The sequence below is a fragment of the Engystomops pustulosus genome, chromosome 3 (genome assembly GCF_040894005.1).
Source record: "Engystomops pustulosus chromosome 3, aEngPut4.maternal, whole genome shotgun sequence".
NCBI lineage: Eukaryota > Metazoa > Chordata > Amphibia > Anura > Leptodactylidae > Engystomops > Engystomops pustulosus.
The window spans coordinates 75,016,859-75,038,442 of NC_092413.1; the positions used below are offsets into that span (position 1 = coordinate 75,016,859).

The window sequence follows — 21,584 nt, forward strand, 5'->3', positions numbered from 1 at the left end:
GGTCTGTAGTTTCCAGGATCACTTTTTGAAGCTTTTTTGTATATAGGAACCTATTCGCTATGCCCCAGTCCTAGGGAACACAACCAGTCTGCAGGGAATTTTCAAATATTAAAAATAACATTCTGTCTATTAACCCCTTAATGACTTGGCCTTTTTTAGTTTTTTCACTTCCATTTTTCACTCCCCACCTTCAAAAATCTATAACTTTTTTATTTTTCCACATAAAGAGCTGTGTTATGGCTTATTTTCTGCGTAACAAATTGTACTTCATAGTGATGGGATTCAATATTCCATGGCGCGTACTGGGAAGCGGGAAAAAAATTCCAAATGCAGTGAAAATGGTGAAAAAACACATTTGCAACGTTTTCTTGTGGGCTTGGATTTAGCAGCTTTCACTGTGTGCCACAAATGATATGTCTACTTTATTATGTGGGTCGGTACAATTAAGGGGATACCAAATTTGTATAGGTTTTATAATGTTTTCATACATTTAAAAAAATTAAAACCTCCTGTACAAAATTTTTTTTTTTGATTTTGCCATCTTCTGGCGGCAATAACTTTTTCATACTTTGGTGTATGGAGCTGTGGGTGATGTCATTTTTTGCAACTTTTGATGGCGTTTTCATTGCTATCATTTTTAGGACTGTGCAACCTTTTGATCACTTTTTATTAATTTTTTTATATTTTCCAAAATGGCAAAAAAATGTCATTTTTTACTTTGGACGCTATTTTCCGTTACGGGGTTAAACGCAGTGAGAAACCATTATTATATTTTGATAGATCGGACATTTTCAGACGTGGCGATACCTAATGTGTTTATGATTTTTACTGTTTATTAATATTAATATCAGTTCTAGGGAAAGGGGAGTGATTTGAATTTTTAGGTTTTTTTATTATCATTTTTTTTTTTTAACTTTTTTTAACTTTTACTATTTTTCAGACTCCCTAGGGTACTTCAACCCTAGGTTGTCTGATCGATCCTACCATATACTGCCATACTGCAATATGGCAGTATATGGGGATTTTACTCCTCATTCATTACAATTTGCTGATAGCACATTGTAATGAATGGGTTAAAACAAGACAAGCTTCGGGCCTTCGTGAGACCCGAAGCTGTCATGGCAATGGATCACCGCTCCCCGTGATGTCATGGGGGAGCGGCGATCCGCGGCAAGATGGCGGATCTTTTTGGAGCCTACGGCAGCATTGCCGGCGGCGATCGACGTGAAAGCACCCGCGATCGGTGCTAGCACCGATAGCGGGTGTTACCGGTAAGCCTTTGCTGCAATATGCAGCAAAGACTTACCGGCTATGGAGAGGGCTCGGCCTGCGAGTGCGGCGCGCGTCGGAAAGGGGTTAAAGTACATAGTTCATGCAGAACCCGGGGTTGTATGCCTTCTTGGCTGGTGATATGTCTATCTTAGTGGTTGTGAGGTGGCGCCATACCTCTTCCTGGGTTAAACTGTTGACATTCCAAAGAGAATTTACATTATTCCTCATTATGTCTTCCACCAGGGGATTTTCCTGGGTAAAGACAGTCAAGACATTAAGTAGATTGCCCCTTTCCTCATCTCCTTCCAACATGACACCCATGTTGTTCCTCAGATGGCCCACACACTCAGTTTTTAGTTTCTTATCATATACATACTTGAAAAATAATTTGGGATTATTTTTGATCTCCCTGGCAATATTTCTGTCAGTCTCTATTTTTGCGGCCTTTATCTGCTTTTTGCAGGATTTCTTTTTCTATCTATAAATCCTGTAACACCTCATCGCTACCTTGAGTTTTAGCACCTTAAATACCTTATCTTTCTTGCTTATTGCTCTACTTCCAAGACCAGTTAACCACATTGGCTTTTTCTTGTTCCTCTTGTGCTCTTTCCTGCATGGCAGTGGTGGTGAACCTATGGCACGGGTGCCAGAAGTGGCACACAGAGTCATTTCTGTGGGCACTCAGACCATCACTTCAGGACAGAGTTCACCATGTATGACCAAATCCTACAGTCCCAGGCAACTTAAGAGATAATGTTTTAAAGCCACATTTCATTGGCTGCGGGAAAAGTGACAGGCTGTTGACAGTGTTACTGTAAACCTAGCTTATAGATCAAATCCTGTCATTTCTACTTGTCTTATTTTCCTAAAAAGTACAGGCAGTCCCTGGGTTACATACAAGACAGGGTCTGTAGGTTTGTTCTTAAGTTGAATTTGTATGTAAGTCGGAACTGTATATTTTATCATTGTAATCCCAGCTACAACTTTTTAAAATACAATTGCCACAGAGACCAAAAAATGTTGGGTTGTCATAAGAATCAGGATTAACACTAAAGCTTCATTACAGACACCTTTGATAACTGTTACAGCTGATCATTGTAGCCTAGGACTAAAGCACAATAAATTACCAATATCCAGAGGTCCGTTTGTAACTAAGGGTCGTATGTAAGTCGAGTGTTCTTAAGTAGGGGACCGCCTGTACTGTAAAAGAAACAATGAACTTAAGATGGCGCCAAGATCTTAGACCACACCTAACACTGCCATGTCGGAGAATTTCAGAAATCCACTATGACAACGTAAATGTGCGACAGCAGGGAAGTTCTCCAATCAAGAGACTACATAAGCTGGGAACTCAGCTCATATTATGATTTGTATTCTCCTCCCTCTTCTGCTTCTTTCCTTTTTCTCTATATAGACTTGTGAAACCAAATAAAGCTTGCACAGTTCCGATTTACCCCAGGCAATGGCATAAGTGAGGCGTGAATCGGCAGTAGTCTGAGTCATTCCTTACTAGATGCTTATTGATCAGAAACACAGTCAACACACAAAAAGAGGATATCTTAAATCCTTCCCTAACAGTTGGAGGCACTGCTGAGATCCCCGTGAGCAGGACCAGGACGCCCCATCGTTCCGGCACCATCTGCAGCCTCTGTGTCACCGCTTCCCAACCGGGACTGATCAAGCCACGATCACGGTAAGTTTCAGATTACATATGTTAACCTATTACTTGCCTGTGATTCGAGGGTTGGTGATACCTGTGGCTGTAGACAGCCGGGATTGGAGGGTAAATATGTATAGCCACCTGGTGTCCTGTGCAGGGTCTGAATTGTTAGACATCCCTGTATGAAATTGAAACAAGTGCCTTGGCTACAGTGTGTAAGCGCTTTGCTGAGCCAGAACAGAAAGGGAATGGGAGGGGGTTCGAAGTTCAGACAAGATACTGAGAGGAGTACAGCAAAACCGCAGTGAAGATCAGACATAGAGCCATTAGAATAGGAGAATAGGATGGATGTCTGCACATCAGACATAAGCCGCCAGTATAGGAGAACAGGTAAAGAACGGGTGTCTGGGGATTTTGACAGGAATTAGGAGAAGAGGGAGATCGTTAAGGGGGCGCCTTCTGATAAACCTCTGTAACCGGTGATCGGTGAGCTTGAAGGTCAGCCATTAGACCGGTGAGCAGCTGCACCGGTAAGGGTCTTGGACAAATTATGCTGCGGTTTCGGAAGAGAAAGAACGTCCTCCCGGAGAGAACCACTGGCGCGCTAGCGATAGTTCAGTGCAGGGAAGGGAAAGATGCATAGACAGAAGGTTGTTGAGTTAAGTAGGACTGTTGGAAAAGTGCAAAGTTGATATAATGGAACATAAGGGCTGGTAGCATTGTCTAAGTGAGAAAACTTGATCAGATTGGCAAACAGACACTTACAGCCTCTGGCTTTGACGGACGGACCAGGACAGAAAGAGCTGAAGGCTGGACCGTGTTCACACAGCAAAGGTAACTGAGTGCCTCCTGATATTCTGCTGGCCAAGAGCATGTGCCAGGCAGCCTGGTACATGTATAGTTAGGTGCTGTTATTGTATTAGACAGTGCCCAGCTGGGCAGGGTTTATTTTGTATTTTTGTATGTGCCTAAGCCAAGGCTGAATTTGTGTTTTGACCAAGAAGTGTGAATGAACACTTGATTTTTGGACTTTAACTCTGCGTGTGTCCCTGCTTCCTTCAACTGCTACAAGGCATCTACCAGAGCAATTCCCTACACACCTTTGGTAACAACCCGTTACAAAACAGCTGGCAAAGTGCACTAGATTTACACTACACTGTCAGGTCATACCCCATGTGTCCAAAAGCTGTAAACAGTTCCCGTGGAACTCTTCCATGACTGTTTACATCTCCACTTTATCTCATCTAGACATATGGGATTCTCTTAATTATCTATAAACTTCTGGCCAGACTGCAGCATCTCAAAAAGGAACAAAAGTCAGTCATAAGCTTTGTCATACAGTTGGGGGACTTGTTCTTGCTTAGTCTGTTCGTGGGGTACACAAGAGGACATCACATCATTCCGTATTCTTGTATCACATGCAAAGTCCAGCCCAGCTGCACAGCTGCTCCCATGATCTCCCTTGTATACGCTACAAACTCCAGAAAGCAGGTACCGAAGACATTGCAACACTTTTTTATTGTAATTTTTCTACAAACACAAGTTTTAACTGGACCATAATAAACAACTTCACACTCCAAGAATTATCCAACTAGAGATCTGGAATTTTAGGTGAAATCAACTGTTGCCGGCGTATTCCAGACACCTGTCAAGACTCTTCAAGGGTGCTAAGCTGCTAAGCTACAACAAAAACCCAGGTGTTTTCTACAACTATTATCCTCAACCAGCCTTTATGGCTGCCAACAGAGTAGAGTCATAGGCAATTAACTTTCAGGGCGCGTTCACACGTTGCGTTTTGACCTGCGTTTTCATTGCATTTGAAACGCATATACAACAGCTGAGGAGGGGTGATTTGCCTAATTACATCACTGTTAACATTTCCGTTTACAACATGCATCGTAAACGCATGCGTTTTGTTAATGCATGCGTTAACATTGCATTTACAAACATAAACGGTAATGTAATTAGGCAAATCACCTCTCACCAGATGTTTTATATGCGTTTCAAACTCAATGAAAACGAGACCAAGACGCAACGTGTGAACGCGCCCTCAGGGACTTGAAGGGAATATAAACTGTGCTAAGATGGCCGCCACTGAAGGATGGTAGGGAGTGTCATCTTTTCTAACCATCAGATGCAGGGGTGGAGTCTGCATTCCAAACGCCATCTTTCCCTCCTGAGGGCGCGTTCACACGTTGCGTTTTGGTTGCATTTTCATTGCGTTTGAAACGCATATACAACAGCTGATGTGAGGCAATTTGCCTAATTACATTACCGTTTACGTTTGTAAACACAATGTTAACGCGTGCGTTAACAAAACACATGTGTTAACGCTTTGTTAACGCATGCGTTAACATCGCGTTTACGGTGCGTTTTGTAAACGGAAACGTTAACAGTGATGTAATTAGGCAAATCACCTCTCCTCAGCTGTTGTATATGCGTTTCAAACGCAATGAAAACGCAGGTCAAAACGCAACGTGTGAACGCGCCCTGAGGAAAATATAATAAAATCTCTTTTTAGTGCGTTTTCAGATCGTAAAAAAGCGCATGCGGTTTTTGACAGGTTTGACCAATTATCTTAATTCACACTGGTCAAAAACGCATGCGTTTTTTACGATCTGAAAACGCACTAACTAAAAACACCTTTAACCCTTACATGGAAAAATAAAAAGTTATGGTGTAAAAATAAAAAGTTATAGTGGGGAATGAAAAATGTTAATGCAAAGATAAATAAGGGCCTGGTCGTTAAGGGGTTAAGTCACATCTTGTAAAATAAAAGCAGAATTGCAGGTACTGATGGTGGGGTCACAGCTGAATAGTGATTTGCCTGATTAAACAGCTGTTAACACGTGTTTGCAAAACGCAACCGTTAATGCATTGTTAGCATGTGTTTGTTAACCCAGTGTTAACGCAAGTGTTAACATGTGCGTTTTGTAAATACAAGTGTTAACAGATGTTTAATTAGGCAAATGACTCTTCAGCTATTCCAATGCGTTTTTAAACGTATGCATTAAACGCAACGCGTGACCGCACCCTCAGGGCGCGTTCACACATTGCGCTTTGGTTGATTTTTCATTGCATTTTAAAATGCATTACAACAGGTGATTTTCCTAATTACATTACTGTTAACGTTTGCGTTTACAAAACGCATGTGTTAACAATGTGTTAACACATGCGTTTTGTTAATGCATGCGTTAACATAGCGTTAACATATGTAAATAATAATGTAATTAGGCAAATCACCTCTCCTCAGCTGTTGTAATGCGTTTCAAACGCAATGAATATGCAGGCCAAAACGCACCAGGGGGCGCGTTCACACGTTGCGTTTTTACCTGCACTTTCATTGCGTCTGAAACGCATATACAACAGCTGAGGAGAGGTGATTTGCCTAATTACATCACTGTTAACATTTCCGTTTACAAAACGCATCGTAAACACGATGTTAACGTATGCGTTAACAACACGTTTACAAACGTAAACGGCAATGTAATTAGGCAAATCACCTCTCATCAGCTGTTGTATATGCGTTTCAAATGCAATGAAAACGCAACCAAAGCGCAACGTGTGAACGTGCCCTGACATCACCACAGCTGTACATTCACGGCTCTGCTACATTTGCTGTCTTCCCGGACTACAGGTCTGTGAGATGGGGGAGGGGGCAGGGATCTGCTGCTTCAGATGCCCCGCCGATAACAAGATCCTCCAAGGCTGCTGCTGCCCGGGAGAAATTCAGTAGAGCTTGTGGCCTGTGCCGGAGCACCATTCATAAAACAGCCTTGTGGGAGGAGGACACTGGGCTCTGCATGGTTGCTGGGCTGGGGGAATTGACGGGGGAGCTACGGGGCTGTGCTCCAGATCGCACAGTCTGTATGGAGCTGAAGACAGAGGAGACACTCGGGGGCAGGACACAGAGCTTGGACAATACCAGGTAGCGCGGGATAGGGAGGGAACATTCAGGACATTCTCTCAGTTGCCTGTGACTGTCCTGCTGAATCCGGGAGAGTTGGGAGGTATGTGTCTTTCTGTCTGTCGATATATAGGGGTATATCAAATGACCTTACATATTAGTTCACATCGTACCTTAGGGCGCGTTCACACATTGCGTTTTGGTTGCGTTTTCATTGCGTTTGAAATGCATTACAACAGCTGATGAGAGGTAATTTGCCTAATTACATTACCGTTTACGTTTGTTAACGCATGTATTAACAAACCGCATGTGTTAACAAATGTGTTAACATTGCGTTAACAATGAGTTTTGTAAATGGAACAGTGATGTAATTAGGCAAATCACCTCTCCTCAGCTGTTGTATATGTGTTTCAAACGCAATGAAAACACAGGTCAAAAAGCAAGGTGTGAACGCGCCCTTACACCTAAACTGTATTAAAGGCATTGCCTATAGAAACCAATCAAAGCTCAGAGCTCATATTAATGACCTTTTGAAAAATACAAGCTGAGCTCTGGTTGCTTATTGCCACAAGAGACAATTGCTTCTATATATGGGGGTTATCATATTACCTAATTTTATCTCACATCTCGCCTTACACCTAAGGCTGGCGCCACACGTAGCGCTTTGTCTGCGCTTGCAAATGCAGACAAAGTCACGCCCACTGGGGCGGGCCTCGGCCCGATCGCATCAGCGTTTCTATGGAGGCCCGCCCTGGTGGGTGCGACTTTGTCTGCGTTTGCAAGCGCAGACAAAGCGCTATGTGTGGCGCCAGCTTAAGGGTGAAGACACACATGGCGTTTTTGGGCCGTTTTTACTAAGTGCGTTTTCAGATCGTTAAAAAACGCATCCGTTTTTGTCCGTTATTCCGAAATTGCGCAATGAAAAACGGACAAAACCGCATGCGTTTTCAAAAACCGCATGCGTTTTTAAAAAACGGATGCGTTTTTAAAAAACTGATGCGTTTTTTAACGCATGCAATTTTAACGATCTGAAAACGCACTTAGTAAAAACGGCCCAAAAACGCCATGTGTGTCTTCACCCTAAGCTGTATTATAATCATTGCCTATAGTAACATTCACAGCTCAGAGCTCATATTAATGATATGTGGCAAATTAGAAGCGGAGCTTTGATTGGTTGCTTATTGCTACAAGAGACAATGGCTCCTGTATATGGTGGTTATCATATTTACCTTGCATATTACTATGCATATTACTTCACATCCAGTGGTGTCTGCATGGGGGCCCCCCTTCCTACTTAAAAAATATTCATATGCACACACAGCATATAAACACACATACAGTGCCATATGCAACATACTCACATACAGTGTATACAGACACCATATATACATCAGATACTGCATATATACATCACAGTATATGTTATATACATATTATGCTGGACAATGTGCAGTACAATATAGATATAATGGTGCACATCCTCCACTCTTTATTGTGTCAGGTCGGATGACGGGGTCCCCTGACATTGTGGGCCCCATAGCGGCTGCTACCGCTGTAGTCACGCCCCTGTTCACATCTTGCCTAAGACTGCGTTTACACACTAAATTGCATTTGTGTTAACGCATGCATTTTGAAACACATCACAGCAGTTAAGAAGAGGAGATTTTCCTAATTACATTGCTGTCAACATTGTGTTAATACAATGCTAACACATATGTAAACAGTGTGTTAACACGCATGCTAACACTTTATTAACATGTGTTAACATCACATTAACACTTGCATTTGGTAAATGCAATGTTAACAACAATGTAATTAGGCAAATCTCCTCTTCTCAACTCTTGTGGTGCGTATGAAAATGCATGCGTTAACGCAAACAAAACTCAGAGTGGGAACAGAGCCTAAGCTGTATTATATTCATTGCCTATAGTAACATATCAAAGCCCAGAGCACATATTAATGACTTCTGACAGAACACCAACCAATCACAGCTCAGCTTCCAACTGTCACAGCAGCAGCAGACAATGGCTCCTGTATATTATTATTAGAGATGAGCGAACATACTCGTCCAAGCGAACATACTGCTCGTTGCTCGGACAAATATTTCCCCAGTTAGAGAAAATGGCATCTCCCCCCCCCCCCCCATTTTAATTTTTGGCGGCCAGAAACAGAGCCAATCACAAGCCAGGAGACTCTGCACTCCACCCAGCATGACGTGGTACCCTTACACGTCGATAGCAGTGGTTGGCTGGCCAGATCAGGTGACCCTGGAATAGACTAGCGGCTAGTCACTAGCCCCTGCCCGCGCTGCTCGGATCATTCTCTGCCTGGATGCCGCTAGGGAGAGAGCTGCTGCTGGTCAGGGAAAGCGTTAGGGTGTTCTATTAGAATAGTGTTAGGCAGGAGTGATTCTACAAGAATCCCACAGCCCTTGATAGGGCTACAATAGCGTTATTTTTTTTTTAATTTGCTTGTGGGTGGGCTTGCTGGCACTAGTAGTGCAACTACTACCATATTGTGACGAATTTGCAGGGAGACTTGGGAACGTTATTTTTGGGTCTTAGTGACACACATATCCATCTCAAACACCTAAGTGGGACAATTTATTAGGGGTTTGATTGAATTAAGCACAGTCTGCCGATGTTTGTTTTTTTTTTTGTTTTTTTTTGTTCTTTTTTGTTTGTTTTTTTTTTTAAAGTCACTAGCAAGCTAGTCTCCAGAAATCCCAATCCACATTCTCTCTGCCGGTGAAGTGTACTGTACGTCACTTGTGGCGTTATCCAGTAAGGTTTTTGGTTCACATTAGTACCAGGACATTCAACAATCCGCATTTCAGTTTGCTTGCTGATTTCTTCTGCGTGAAAAAAAAAAGTTTTAAAAAACGAAGAAAAAAAAAACAAAAAATAATAAATTTTCTCTTTTAGTTTTTTTTTTGGGTGGGAAATCTCGTTATAGCAATCAAATTTTGTCTATTGTAGTTGAACGGTTGTGCCTACTACTGTTTAGCAAGCTAGTCTCCAGAAATCCCAATCCACATTCTCTCTGCCGTTGAAGCATATGGTATACGTGTGGCGTAATCAAATACAGTCTTTTGTTCATATCAATACCAGGACATTTAAAAAAAATTAGTTAAAAAAAAAAAAGTTAGAAACTAGCCATAGCAATCATCTTCTGAGGTTGCTGTCTGATTTCTTCTGCATGTTTTTGTTCTTCTATAAATCCAAAAAAAAAAACATTAAAAAAAATATTAAAGTCTATTAAAAAATAGACTTTTATTTGGAAAATGTCGAACCCGAGGGCTAAGGGTAGAGGACTAGGGAGTGGGCATCCATTTACTGCAGGGGTCAGAGGCTGCGGTCCTGGGCGGGGTGAGACACTACCTGCTGATGAGGGAGCAGGGGAACGCAAACATTTAGAAGAAGTAGGCTCCGTACTATATTGCTCCTAGTGTGTACACCGGTCTAGTGATATGGGCTCTCATTCCCCATCCAGAAAGCGTCTTTGAACAGATGACCGGACTAAAAAAAATGCAATCCAACGTTTTTTTATATACCAAAAACATTCAGAGACTTAAAACACATATACATCACCAAGCCTTCGGCGAGGTGTGCCAATTGTCTACGAGAGAGTTGCACGCTAGGAGGCCGTGGTCGTTCACTGAGACGCTAACGCCCGGATAGTCCTGTGTGACGTTTCAGAAGTGTGTCCTCCTCAGACATGCGTGGTACCGGCTAGGTGAGGATTTAAATACTTTCATACATATTTCTTATTTTCAGTAACTTATAACACTATCCAATTTCCCATAAACCTCACCTACGTAGTAACATAATACACCAGACATACACTTACAGAAATACATTAAAATGACATTGTTCGTTCAGATCACGGGGTTGAACAGTGTCCAGTGTTGAAATCCAATAAACTTCACGTTGAATTAACTTCTTCTTTAGAGCGGTTTCCTCTTTTATTTCAATACTCTCTAGTATTAACCACCGTAAATCACTGACATTGTGCCTACACTCTTGGAAATGTCTTGCAACTCCTGTCTCGTGTTGAACTCTTTTGCTGCTGTTCTTAAAGGGGTATTCCAGGAATCAGCATAATTCATATACAAGTGGGCACTCAAAATAGAAGCTAATGTGTAATTAGTTGTTATTTAAAATTTTGCTCCCCTTAGCAGAAAATGCTGCTAACATAGACTGTAATGAAGAATTAAAATGTTACTTTAAGCAGTCCGTTAATTTCCTCTGCGCGGTCCGTTGCAGGACAGAAGATGGCTGCTGGTCACATGTCCACATCACATGTCCTGTACCTGTCTGGGCAGGTCATGTGACCACCACTATGTTTAGCTGTAGTCGGTTGGTTGCAGTGCATCCAGTATGACCCGTGTTGTGGTAATGGCAGTTACACATCATTACTATGGTAACAGAGCAAGAAAACCTGTTACATCATCACTGGGAGCATAGCATAAGTTGTAGGAGGAGTTACTGAGAACTAAAGGATCATGGAACTTGTAGTTTCCAGTGGCGGCCATCTTAGTGATAACTCCACCTACTTTAGAGAGGCCATAAATTTTGTAAATCATATTATTTTAGCTCCGTTTTGTGACTAATGACATTGAGTATTGTTGTATTCATTTATTTATATCATCAAGGGTTTTTGTGTCAGACGTTCATATTCCCGGAATACCCCTTTAAGCTCTTCTGTTCTTTACAAAGAAACTGTCTGATCACAGATTTGTGCTCGTTCAATCTAGTTTTAATGGATCTCATTGTTTGCCCTACATAGACTAAGCCACATGGGCATTTTAACATGGAAACAACTGACTAGGTATTGAACGTGTAGAATCGCTTAACTTGTATAGGTGTCCCCTTTCTAGGGTGATCAAAGGTATCTCCTTTAATAATACCTGTGCAATTTTGACATGACAGGCAATTGTCTCGTAGACAATTGGCACATCTCGCCGAAGGCTTGTTGATGTATATGTGTTTTATGTCACTGAATGTTTTTGATATATAAAAAAAAACGTTGGATTGCATTTTTTGAGTCCGGTTATCTGTTCAAAGGAGCAGGGGAATGCCGCAGAGCTACACTCCCTAGCTTCATGTCTCAACTTACTGGGACTCGTGGTAGAGCACTGTTGAGGCCACAACAGTGCGAACACGTGATGTCATGGATTGCGGACAATGCTTCTAGCCATTTGTCGACCAGTCAGTCTTCCAAGCAGTCCACCCATGTTACCCAAGTGAGCACTCCTCGAGCTCCTCCACCTCAACCTCCTTCCCCCCAGTCTGACCCCTCCCAGGAAAATTTGGAATTTAATCCGGCATACTCTGAGGAACTGTTTTCTGGACCCTTCCCACAGTCACAAACCACTTCTCAGGTTGCTGCTGAGCTCTTTCCTGATGCCCAGGTTTTCCAACGGTCGCAGTCTGTGGGTGATGATGACATTGTTGACCTAGTGGAGGAAGTGTGTAAAGAGGTGTCGAACGATGAGGAGACACGGTTGTCAGACAGTGGTGAAGTTGTTGTCAGGGCAGGAAGTTCGAGAGGGGAGCAGACTAAGGGATCGGAGGATGATGAGGTGACACACTCAAGCTGGGTTGATAGGCCGGGTGAACACAGTGCTTCTGAGACGGAGGCGAGTCCTTGACGAGAACAGGTTGGAAGAGGCAGTGGTGGGGCCAGACGGAGAGGCAGGGCCAGAGCTGGTGCATCAGCGCCAAATGTTTCATGTAGTGAAGCTCCCGTGGTGAGGGCTAGATGTTGTCAAGTCTGGAGGTTCTTTAAAGAAACAGTGGATGACCGACGGACTGTGGTGTGCAACCTGGATCAGCAGGGGTTCCACCACTACTAGCTTAACCACCACCAGTATGCGCAGGCATAAAAACACCTCACTCAATGGAACCAAGGCCGTTCACCTCCGGCCGGGCCCACCACTGCTCCTTCCTCTGTGTCATTTGCACACCTCCTGCTGGAAAACCACACCTTCGCCTCTACGATCCTCCACAGCGTCCACCAATGTCTCCATGCGTCAAGGCCTACTATGCCTCATCCTCCTTCTCCAAATTACCATCCATGGCCATGGCGCCATCAGTCGGTAGTTCTAGGCGCAGCAGCAGTGCCGTCGCTAAGCGACAGCAGGCGGTGCTCAAACTGCTGAGCCTAGGGGATAAAATGCACACCGCCCAAGAGCTATTACAGGGCATCACGGCGCAGACCAATCTGTGGCTGGCACCGTTGAACCTGAAGCTCTGCAACTCGGCAGACTGACACATGTGCCATGCCTGGCCCATCTGTTCAATCTGATAGTTCAGCGGTTCCTCAAGACATACCCCAATCTGTCTGATTTGCTCACGAAGGTGTGCCGCATCTGTGCACATTTCAGAAAGTCGACCACAGATGCTGCCACTCTCAGGAGAGCGCAGCGCTGCCTCCAACTGCCCGCTCACCGACTGTTGTGCGATGTGCCCATGAGATGGTAATCCACATTAACCATGTTATCCAGGGTTTACCAGCAGCGCAGAGCGATTGTAGACTGCCAGATGTCAACTTCCACCAGAACTGGTAGTCAGGTCAGTCAGCTTCCTCAAGTCTACAGGGCAATGAGGAGTGGACGTGGATGTCTAATATCAGGTGCTGAGTAACTTTGAGGAGTCAACACAGATGGTCAGTGGCGATGCCGCCATCATCAGCCTCACCATCCCGCTACTTGGCCTGTTGACAAACTCTCTGGTCAGCATGAAGTCGGAAGCTTTGCGCTCGTCACCAGAGACGGGGGAAGAAGATTCCCTTGTTGATAGCCAAAGCACCCTCCAGGAGTTGGAGGGGGAAATGGAGAGTCAGGCCAGTGAGGGGAGTGAATTCTTGCGCCTTGGGACTCTGGCGCATACGGCAGATTTCATGCTAGGCTGCCTATCCTGTGACCCTCGCGTTCAAGAATTTTTTCCAGCACCGATTACTGGGTATTCACTCTCCTGGACCCACGGTACAAGCAAAATCTTTCCACTCTCATCCCTGTAGAGGAAAGGAGTGTGAGAGTGCATGAATACCAGCAGGCCCTGGTGCACAAGCTGAAACAGTCTTTCCCATCTGACACGCTAGTGGCAGAGGGCGTACTTCTGCTGGACAAAGAGCGAGGGAGAGTAGGCGAGCAGGCAGCTTGTCTAGCACTGGCAGGGGTACGCTTTACAAGGCCTTTGCCAGTTTTATGTCACCCCAGCAAGAAACTGTCACCTGTCCCCAGTCTTGGCAGAGTAGGGGTGATCTTTACAGAAAGATCGTGAGGGAGTACGTAGCTGACCATACCATCGTCCTAAATGATCACACAGCTCCCTACAACTACTGGGTTTCAAAGCTGGACATGTGGCACGAACTGGAGCTGTACGCCTTGGAGGTTCTTGCCTGCCCTGCCGCTAGCGTGTTGTCAGAGCAGGTTTTCAGTGCAGCTAGTGGCATCATCCCTGATAAGTTTACGCGCCTGTTGACTGACAGGCTGGCGCTTATCAATCTGAATCAAGCATGGATTTTTCGTGATTTCCATTCTCCACCAGGTGAAAGCAGCTCAACCTGAATAATTCTCATGTATGCTCTCCTCCTCATTCTCCTCCTTCTCCTACTCTTTGTACACTAAAGCAGAGGCAACTGGCTATTTTTTGCCAGGGCACACTGGCTCTAGCTATAATACTGTATGTATTACATTTTTATGGAGGGCCACATTTGCGCTCCTCAGTATTGCAAATGTTTTTGGAATGCCATATACAGGTACTCTATGTATTTAATTTTTCTAGAGGGCCATCTACCCGGTCCTCTGTTTTGAAAACTTTTTTGGACTGCTACATACAGGCAATATCCAAATTTAACTCCATAGCAGCCTCCACACGTTGTCTCCATAGCAGCCTCCACACGTTGTCTCCATAGCAGCCTCCACACGTTGTCTCCATAGCAGCCTCCACACGTTGTCTCCATAGCAGCCTCCACACGTTGTCTCCATAGCAGCCTCCACACGTTGTCTCCATAGCAGCCTCCACACGTTGTCTCCATAGCAGCCTCCACACGTTGTCTCCATAGCAGCCTCCACACGTTGTCTCCATAGCAGCCTCCACACGTTGTCTCCATAGCAGCCTCCACACGTTGTCTCCATAGCAGCCTCCACACGTTGTCTCCATAGCAGCCTCCACACGTCGTCTCCATAGCAGCCTCCACACGTCGTCTCCATAGCAGCCTCCATACGTCGTCTCCATAGCAGCCTCCACACGTCGTCCCCATAGCAGCCTCCACACGTCGTCCCCATAGCAGCCTCCACACGTCGTCCCCATAGCAGCCTCCACACGTCGTCCCCATAGCAGCCTCCACACGTCGTCCCCATAGCAGCCTCCACACGTCGTCCCCATAGCAGCCTCCACACGTCGTCCCCATAGCAGCCTCCACACGTCGTCCCCATAGCAGCCTCCACACGTCGTCCCCATAGCAGCCTCCACACGTCGTCCCCATAGCAGCCTCCACACGTCGTCCCCATAGCAGCCTCCACACGTCGTCCCCATAGCAGCCTCCACACGTCGTCCCCATAGCAGCCTCCACACGTCGTCCCCATAGCAGCCTCCACACGTCGTCCCCATAGCAGCCTCCACACGTCGTCCCCATAGCAGCCTCCACACGTCGTCCCCATAGCAGCCTCCACACGTCGTCCCCATAGCAGCCTCCACACGTCGTCCCCATAGCAGCCTCCACACGTCGTCCCCATAGCAGCCTCCACACGTCGTCCCCATAGCAGCCTCCACACGTCGTCCCCATAGCAGCCTCCACACGTCGTCCCCATAGCAGCCTCCACACGTCGTCCCCATAGCAGCCTCCACACGTCGTCCCCATAGCAGCCTCCACACGTCGTCCCCATAGCAGCCTCCACACGTCGTCCCCATAGCAGCCTCCACACGTCGTCCCCATAGCAGCCTCCACACGTCGTCCCCTTAACAAACGAGCTGTGTCAGGCTCATTTTTCGGGTGTTTCACCAGATACGTTATGGAACTTGGTCACTCTGTCGCCGCCATGCTGTGTTATCGACTAAATATACTGTCAACCTTTTGTTCACATAGGAAATCATTTCAGCGCTTCTTGCTCACCTCCTTTGGTTCCTCTCTGCTGCCATAACCAGGCCAAATACTGATACGTACAGTGCTACACATTATCCTCGCCAAAAGGAATTTTTTAAATTGGTTTGAAAACTGAGACCATTTCCGTGGTGTTTCCAGGTTTTTGGCCAAGCTTCCCTTTGCAGAGCCTTGGTCCCCTTGAAAAATGCTTGAGTCTCCCATTGACTTCAATGGGGTTCGTTATTCGAAACAAGCACTCGAGCATTTTAGTGCTTGCTCATCTCTAGTGGTTATCATAATACCTCATATTACTTCTCACACTAGTTGCTCCTCCCTCTCGGCAGCTGGAAAAAAAGTCACCCATTTTTGTCCAGTAGCGAGGGTCCAAGAGGGAGTAGAGCTAAAAATTCATCCCTATGCCGGATCTTGACTATTCGGGTGTCACTAGTTAAGCAAAGCAGCATGCTGCGGGCCATCTCCTCCTCCTCCTACTCTTCCTCTTCCTACTCTTCCTCGTGCCCTGACAGATTTTGCAGCATGTCACGCATGATCTGCCAATCAAAGTGACACTGGGGAGTACTCCGTTCCACTTGCATCATCAAAAAATCATTAGTGGCTTTTCTCTGTTCATACAGGCGGTCTAACATATGGAGGAAAGAATTCCAACGGGTGGAAACATCGCATATCAGACTTTGGGTAGGCAGTTCTTATGCTGCAACTCGAGGAGCCTGTGCTTGGCTTTTAAAGAATAGCCTGAAGTGCATGCACAATTTCCTGGCCAATTTTAGAATGTCTTGCAGATGGGTGGTAGACTTGAGGAATCTGTTGACAATCAGATTGAACACTTGCGCTATGCAGGGAGCATGGCCATCCCTCCTCGGTGCAGTGCAGACACCATGGGGGACAATTACTTACCCGGTTCCTGTGTGAACCCCAATCCAGAATGTCCAACAAGGATGAAGTCTGCAGTGATTCACTACGAGCGTGTGCCCGATATTCTGCATGTGTTGCTTCCCTGATCAGGTCCGCTGGAATTCACCACCTTCTTCTTAGTGCATGTAAGTGCTTGGCTTGCAAATCAATTTTAAATGTTAAATCCCGCACGTTGTCCGATGGCCCGCCCCCCTATTTGTGTCGCCTGCGACACAATCCCCGGAGCGATCCCCGGAAAGTCAGGAAACCCAAGGAAAATGCGGATGTGGGACCCTTAGACAATGGGAGCAACATGGGGGCTTGTTTACTGTCACCATGGTTCCGATTTTCGGTTGTTGCTGAGAAAGCCACACTTTGATTTCTTCTTGCATGACACGGAGCAGTTTCTCCGACAACCTTTGGGTTGGTTATCAACACACTGCCGCTAGATAACAACGGCAATTCTGGCCTCACAGAGCCACATATGCCGCGACGTCCCCTTACTGTGCTGTGCCCCTGTGCCTGCTCCACCTGCTACCTCTATGACATATTGGTTATTCAACTTTGTTGATTTGACACGGATCTACTCTATTTAACAACACAGTACAGTAGAAGCTGCTATACGCTACAGGCAGCACTTGCAGTGTGAAGTGCCGAGATTAGAAAATGGCCGCCATGTAACACGTTGTACTCATGCCCATTTTGGTAATAAGAGGGGAAAAAACTTTGTTCACTGTAAACTTCGGCTTCATGACGAATCAAATTTTTCCAGAAATTCTAACCGAATTTCGATTCGTTAAAATCGATTCGCCCATCTCTAGTTATTATAATTCTTTGTGCTGTAATTTCAATTTTATTTGTACATGTCAAAATTGAAAAATAGCTGCTGCCAATATCGAAACAAGATGCCTGGCATCACTGGAAAGTGATGCTGTTTATAGATATTCCAATATCCATAGAGGATCCCACTTTCCCAGTTCCTCATTTTATGACATACATAAGCCTACAGCACATCCATATCTTTACTCCTAACTACTTATAGGCACTGAACATTAAGTTGAAGTAGAAATTGCTCCATTTTATTAACTTTTATTTATTGATCTAATTATAAGCTTATAACACAGTAACTGTTATTCCTATTTCTCCTGTATGTTTATTTGGTGTGCACCAGTGAATGCTACAAATAGCTCTGTATCATTAACATAAGTATCTACTGCCAGAATAATAACTGAGACTTTGCCCGGCTTCCGTAGACTCTGACCGGAATCTTGATGAGGAGATTATACACTATGTTGTCCCAGAAGTTGCAGCAAGTGACGAGTTGGGCTGCCTTCTGTGTAATGGTGGCTTACCCTCCCTACCCTGAGTGCACACACTGTGAAGCGGAGCTGCAATCTCACATGCTGTGATGGCAGAACTGAAGATGGGCAAGTTCTTTCTAGTAAGTTAGAGGCTTCAGTCCAGCAAATGAAAGTTTTCCAAATAGCTACATGGAGTGAGATGCCTGCATGTCATTCCAGTGAGTAGGGGGTTAATGCATCAGCAGCCTGGAGCTTGTTTTCTGGAAACATTAATTTGTCACAGTGGACTTTGATCTCTGTCCTCCAGCACTGGCAGCGACAGCTACTAGTGTTCTCCATAGGAATGTAGTGGTCAGCTCTACAAATTTTCCATCTTATTGATTGTTATCTTGCAATAGTCAGGTTGCCTAGAGATCAGCAGAGAGGTCCCTGGGGTATATCACATATGCAGCACTCCTTTTCCTAGGTGATTTTGGAGACTGCAATGTGTACCCTCATATGCAGTATGCATATCTGTTGGTCTAGAACAGGGAAGGTGACCACCATGTCAGTGCAGCTGTAGTATGGTACTAGATTAGTGTTTTACATGCAGAATGGTCAGATACATGTTCATATCGACAGATGATGCAGTAGATAACATGACTTTAAAGTTGCCTTAACAGTTATTTAGATAATGCAAAAAAGTCGCACTGTCCCCAGTATTATCTATCTCTACAAATTGTTTCATGATGATATGTCCATGAATTGGCTCCCCTGCATGTTACACTGCCCTGCTCCTTCTGGCTACAATATACAGGCAGTCCCCAGGTTACATACAACATAGGTTCCGTAGGTTTGTTCTTAAGTTGAATTTGTATGTTAGTCATAACTGTATATTTTATAATGGTAGAAAAATTTTTTTTTTGCCCCAGTGACAATTGGAGTTTCAAAATTTGTTTGCTGTAATTGGACCAAGGATTATCAATAAAGCTTCATTACAGACACTTTACAGCTGATCTTTGCAGTCTGGGACTAAAGGAAAGCATCCAGAGAGGATGGTCACAGTGGGCAGAGGGGACCGTCTTTAACTATGGGTCTTAAGTCGGGTGTCCTTAAGTAGGGTACCACCTGTATCTACATTCATCAGGGGTACCTGTCATGAGATGAGTTGCGATTCCTTCCTTCCCTGCTTGATAAGGTGTTGTCATCTTTGTATTATCTTTGAATTATTGTATTGAAGGCAGCCAGCTGTCGCTTTAAAATAACACTAATTGTGGCATGTAACGGCTGCCTAGAAGTTGTAGAAGCTGCAGCAGTCAGGTATTAATATTGTTGCGTTGCAGTGCTGTTTACTCCCACCGCAGCACAGTTATTAATATCTCAACTCAGAGGCATAGCTAGTAGGGAAAACGGGATACGTTTGGTGATTGCTCTTGGTCCCAGGAGTTTTGGGGATCCACCACAGCTGAAATCAATTTCTGCATGAGTTTCAGGGCTGCCAGTTCTGTGTCATCACTGTAGGTTCTGACACGGAGTGCTGGAGTTTTCCAGGATGGAAAACCACGCATTTTTTGCTGGCTTCTAAGGTCGCCCACCTTACAATGAAGCATGAATTTCAGGCTTTCCTTGTCCCATCCTGGAAAACTCTTTTGCGTATTTCCTAGAATCCCCTCATGGAGCATTAATGGCTATAAGTCTCCACAAGCCTGCAAGATGAGCTTAATTGGCAAAGTTTCCACAAGGAAATCACTTAATGCTGCTCTCCCTCCTCTGGATCACTAGTGCTGTAAGTTTATTTGTCTTTGTGAAGCCAAGACAGCCTCTATCTATATACTGGGGCTGAGGAAGGTGATTATGCTGAAGCTTCCTCTGGTTCTTTTAGTGTGGTGGGACAATATAGATGGGAGAGAGTTCTGGTTCTTGTTAGTGCCCTTCTGTGTGTGTGAGTGTGTATGTAAATGTGCCTGGTGAGGGTATATTACATGCTTTTGAGGGTGAATAAGTACCGGTATGTGCATGCTGAATTTTTATTAACGGCTATCTGGGGCAAAGGGGGTGGTGCCTCTGGGACTTTGAGAGGAACACAGACAAGTGTTCATCTCTATCTGTGTCACTAGAAGAGAGATAGTTGCATATAGTGACAATTGCATACCTTCTCTAGTCTCCTTGGTAATACATATTTGCCGACTTCCGACAAACATGTATAACAATTGACCTTTCAGTACCTTTGACAGTCTTTCTAAGGTCCTTTTTGGCCAGCACAGCAGGATTAGGAAGATATGGAGAACCTGAGAGATGTAAGCAGGGCGGATTTTAGTCTTTTTGATGTCTGAGGTGAAAAATCAAATGCTAGAGCTACTGATTTGTGGAAAAAAAAACATTTACAGTTACTCTTTAAATGCCTCCGGCATTGACCGCGTGTGTTACCGGTGGGTGTTTACTGCAATATGCAGCAAACACCCACCTTGTATGGAGAGGGCTCTGATTTTAACACTTTTTGAATCTGGTTGACTATGAGCTAATCATTCTCACATTATTTATTAAAGGAGTATTTCCACTAAGACAATGGGGTACTTTTACTTACATTCCCGCCTGCGTTCTCTAAAATTCATAATCTTTTTTTATGGTGCATCTTTAAAAGGGCGTGCGAAACAATTTCAAAGTTAAATACAGCGATCAATTCGAATCAGTCGACCGTCCTACGGCACGCCCCTTAATTTGTGTAACATGGAAGCCAGTGCAGCTGCTCCACAAAAGGTTCACGTGCGCCACAATCGCAGTGCACACAATTACCTGTTCAAGCCGTTTTAGCCATGAAGAACATGAACAGTCCGACTAAAGTGCGGCGCAAAGCCCTTAGCAAATATGCCCCAATATTCTTAAATATATTTACTGTTATCAAAAAAACAGCATTTCAAATGTCTATTAGTCCTGGTGTGTACAAATTTGGTTGTCCCTAGATCTTCTGATTCTGGTTGGATTCTTCACATGAATAGCTTCTATCTGCACACTTTAGTGCTCTCTGCCTCCTGCCGGAGGCTACAAGCTACAGACAGATAAGGTCTTTATAGCAGAGCTGTGTTTTATTGATTAAGTGAGTTAGCAGAGCTGAGAGTTTTATTGTGTTTCATATCCATCTATCCTATCTCTCATCTCTGATCTGTCTCATCTCTTTTTTTTTTTTTTTTTTCTATGTGTCAGATACTGATAGAAAGTTTAGAAGCTAAGTAAAATTGTAGATAAACCTGTACTTGGTAAATTTAAGCATATTGTCAGCACTCAGAATCTCATAGCACAGAGGAATCATGAAGTTTTTACTTAGAGTCCCCGCCCACACTCTGGTATATTACACTGACCATCACTGAGTGGGACCAGAAACAACAATAAAACTGACTAAAATTGCAAAGTAAAAGGTTAAAAATTATCTTTATTGTGTTCACATCACTAGGGGATTAAAATTTAA

General features: G+C 44.4%; 1 protein-coding gene across 5 annotated transcripts in view; it reads left to right on the plus strand.

Moving 5' to 3' along the window:
• The first annotated feature begins 6,577 nt into the window (after window positions 1–6,577).
• Window positions 6,578–21,584, plus strand: part of GNPAT (glyceronephosphate O-acyltransferase) — a 159,557-nt gene continuing 144,550 nt past the window's right edge. Inside the window, exons 1-2 of one of the 5 annotated variants that reach the window (XM_072141109.1) lie at window positions 6,884–6,942; window positions 18,095–18,282. In XM_072141109.1, coding sequence (XP_071997210.1) covers window positions 18,250–18,282 — 33 coding nt within the window. In that variant the 5' untranslated portion in view covers window positions 6,884–6,942; window positions 18,095–18,249. Of the gene's footprint in view, window positions 6,943–18,094; window positions 18,283–21,584 lie in introns of all 5 variants that reach the window. The other 4 variants (XM_072141107.1, XM_072141110.1, XM_072141112.1 and 1 more) reach the window with 4 other exon arrangements.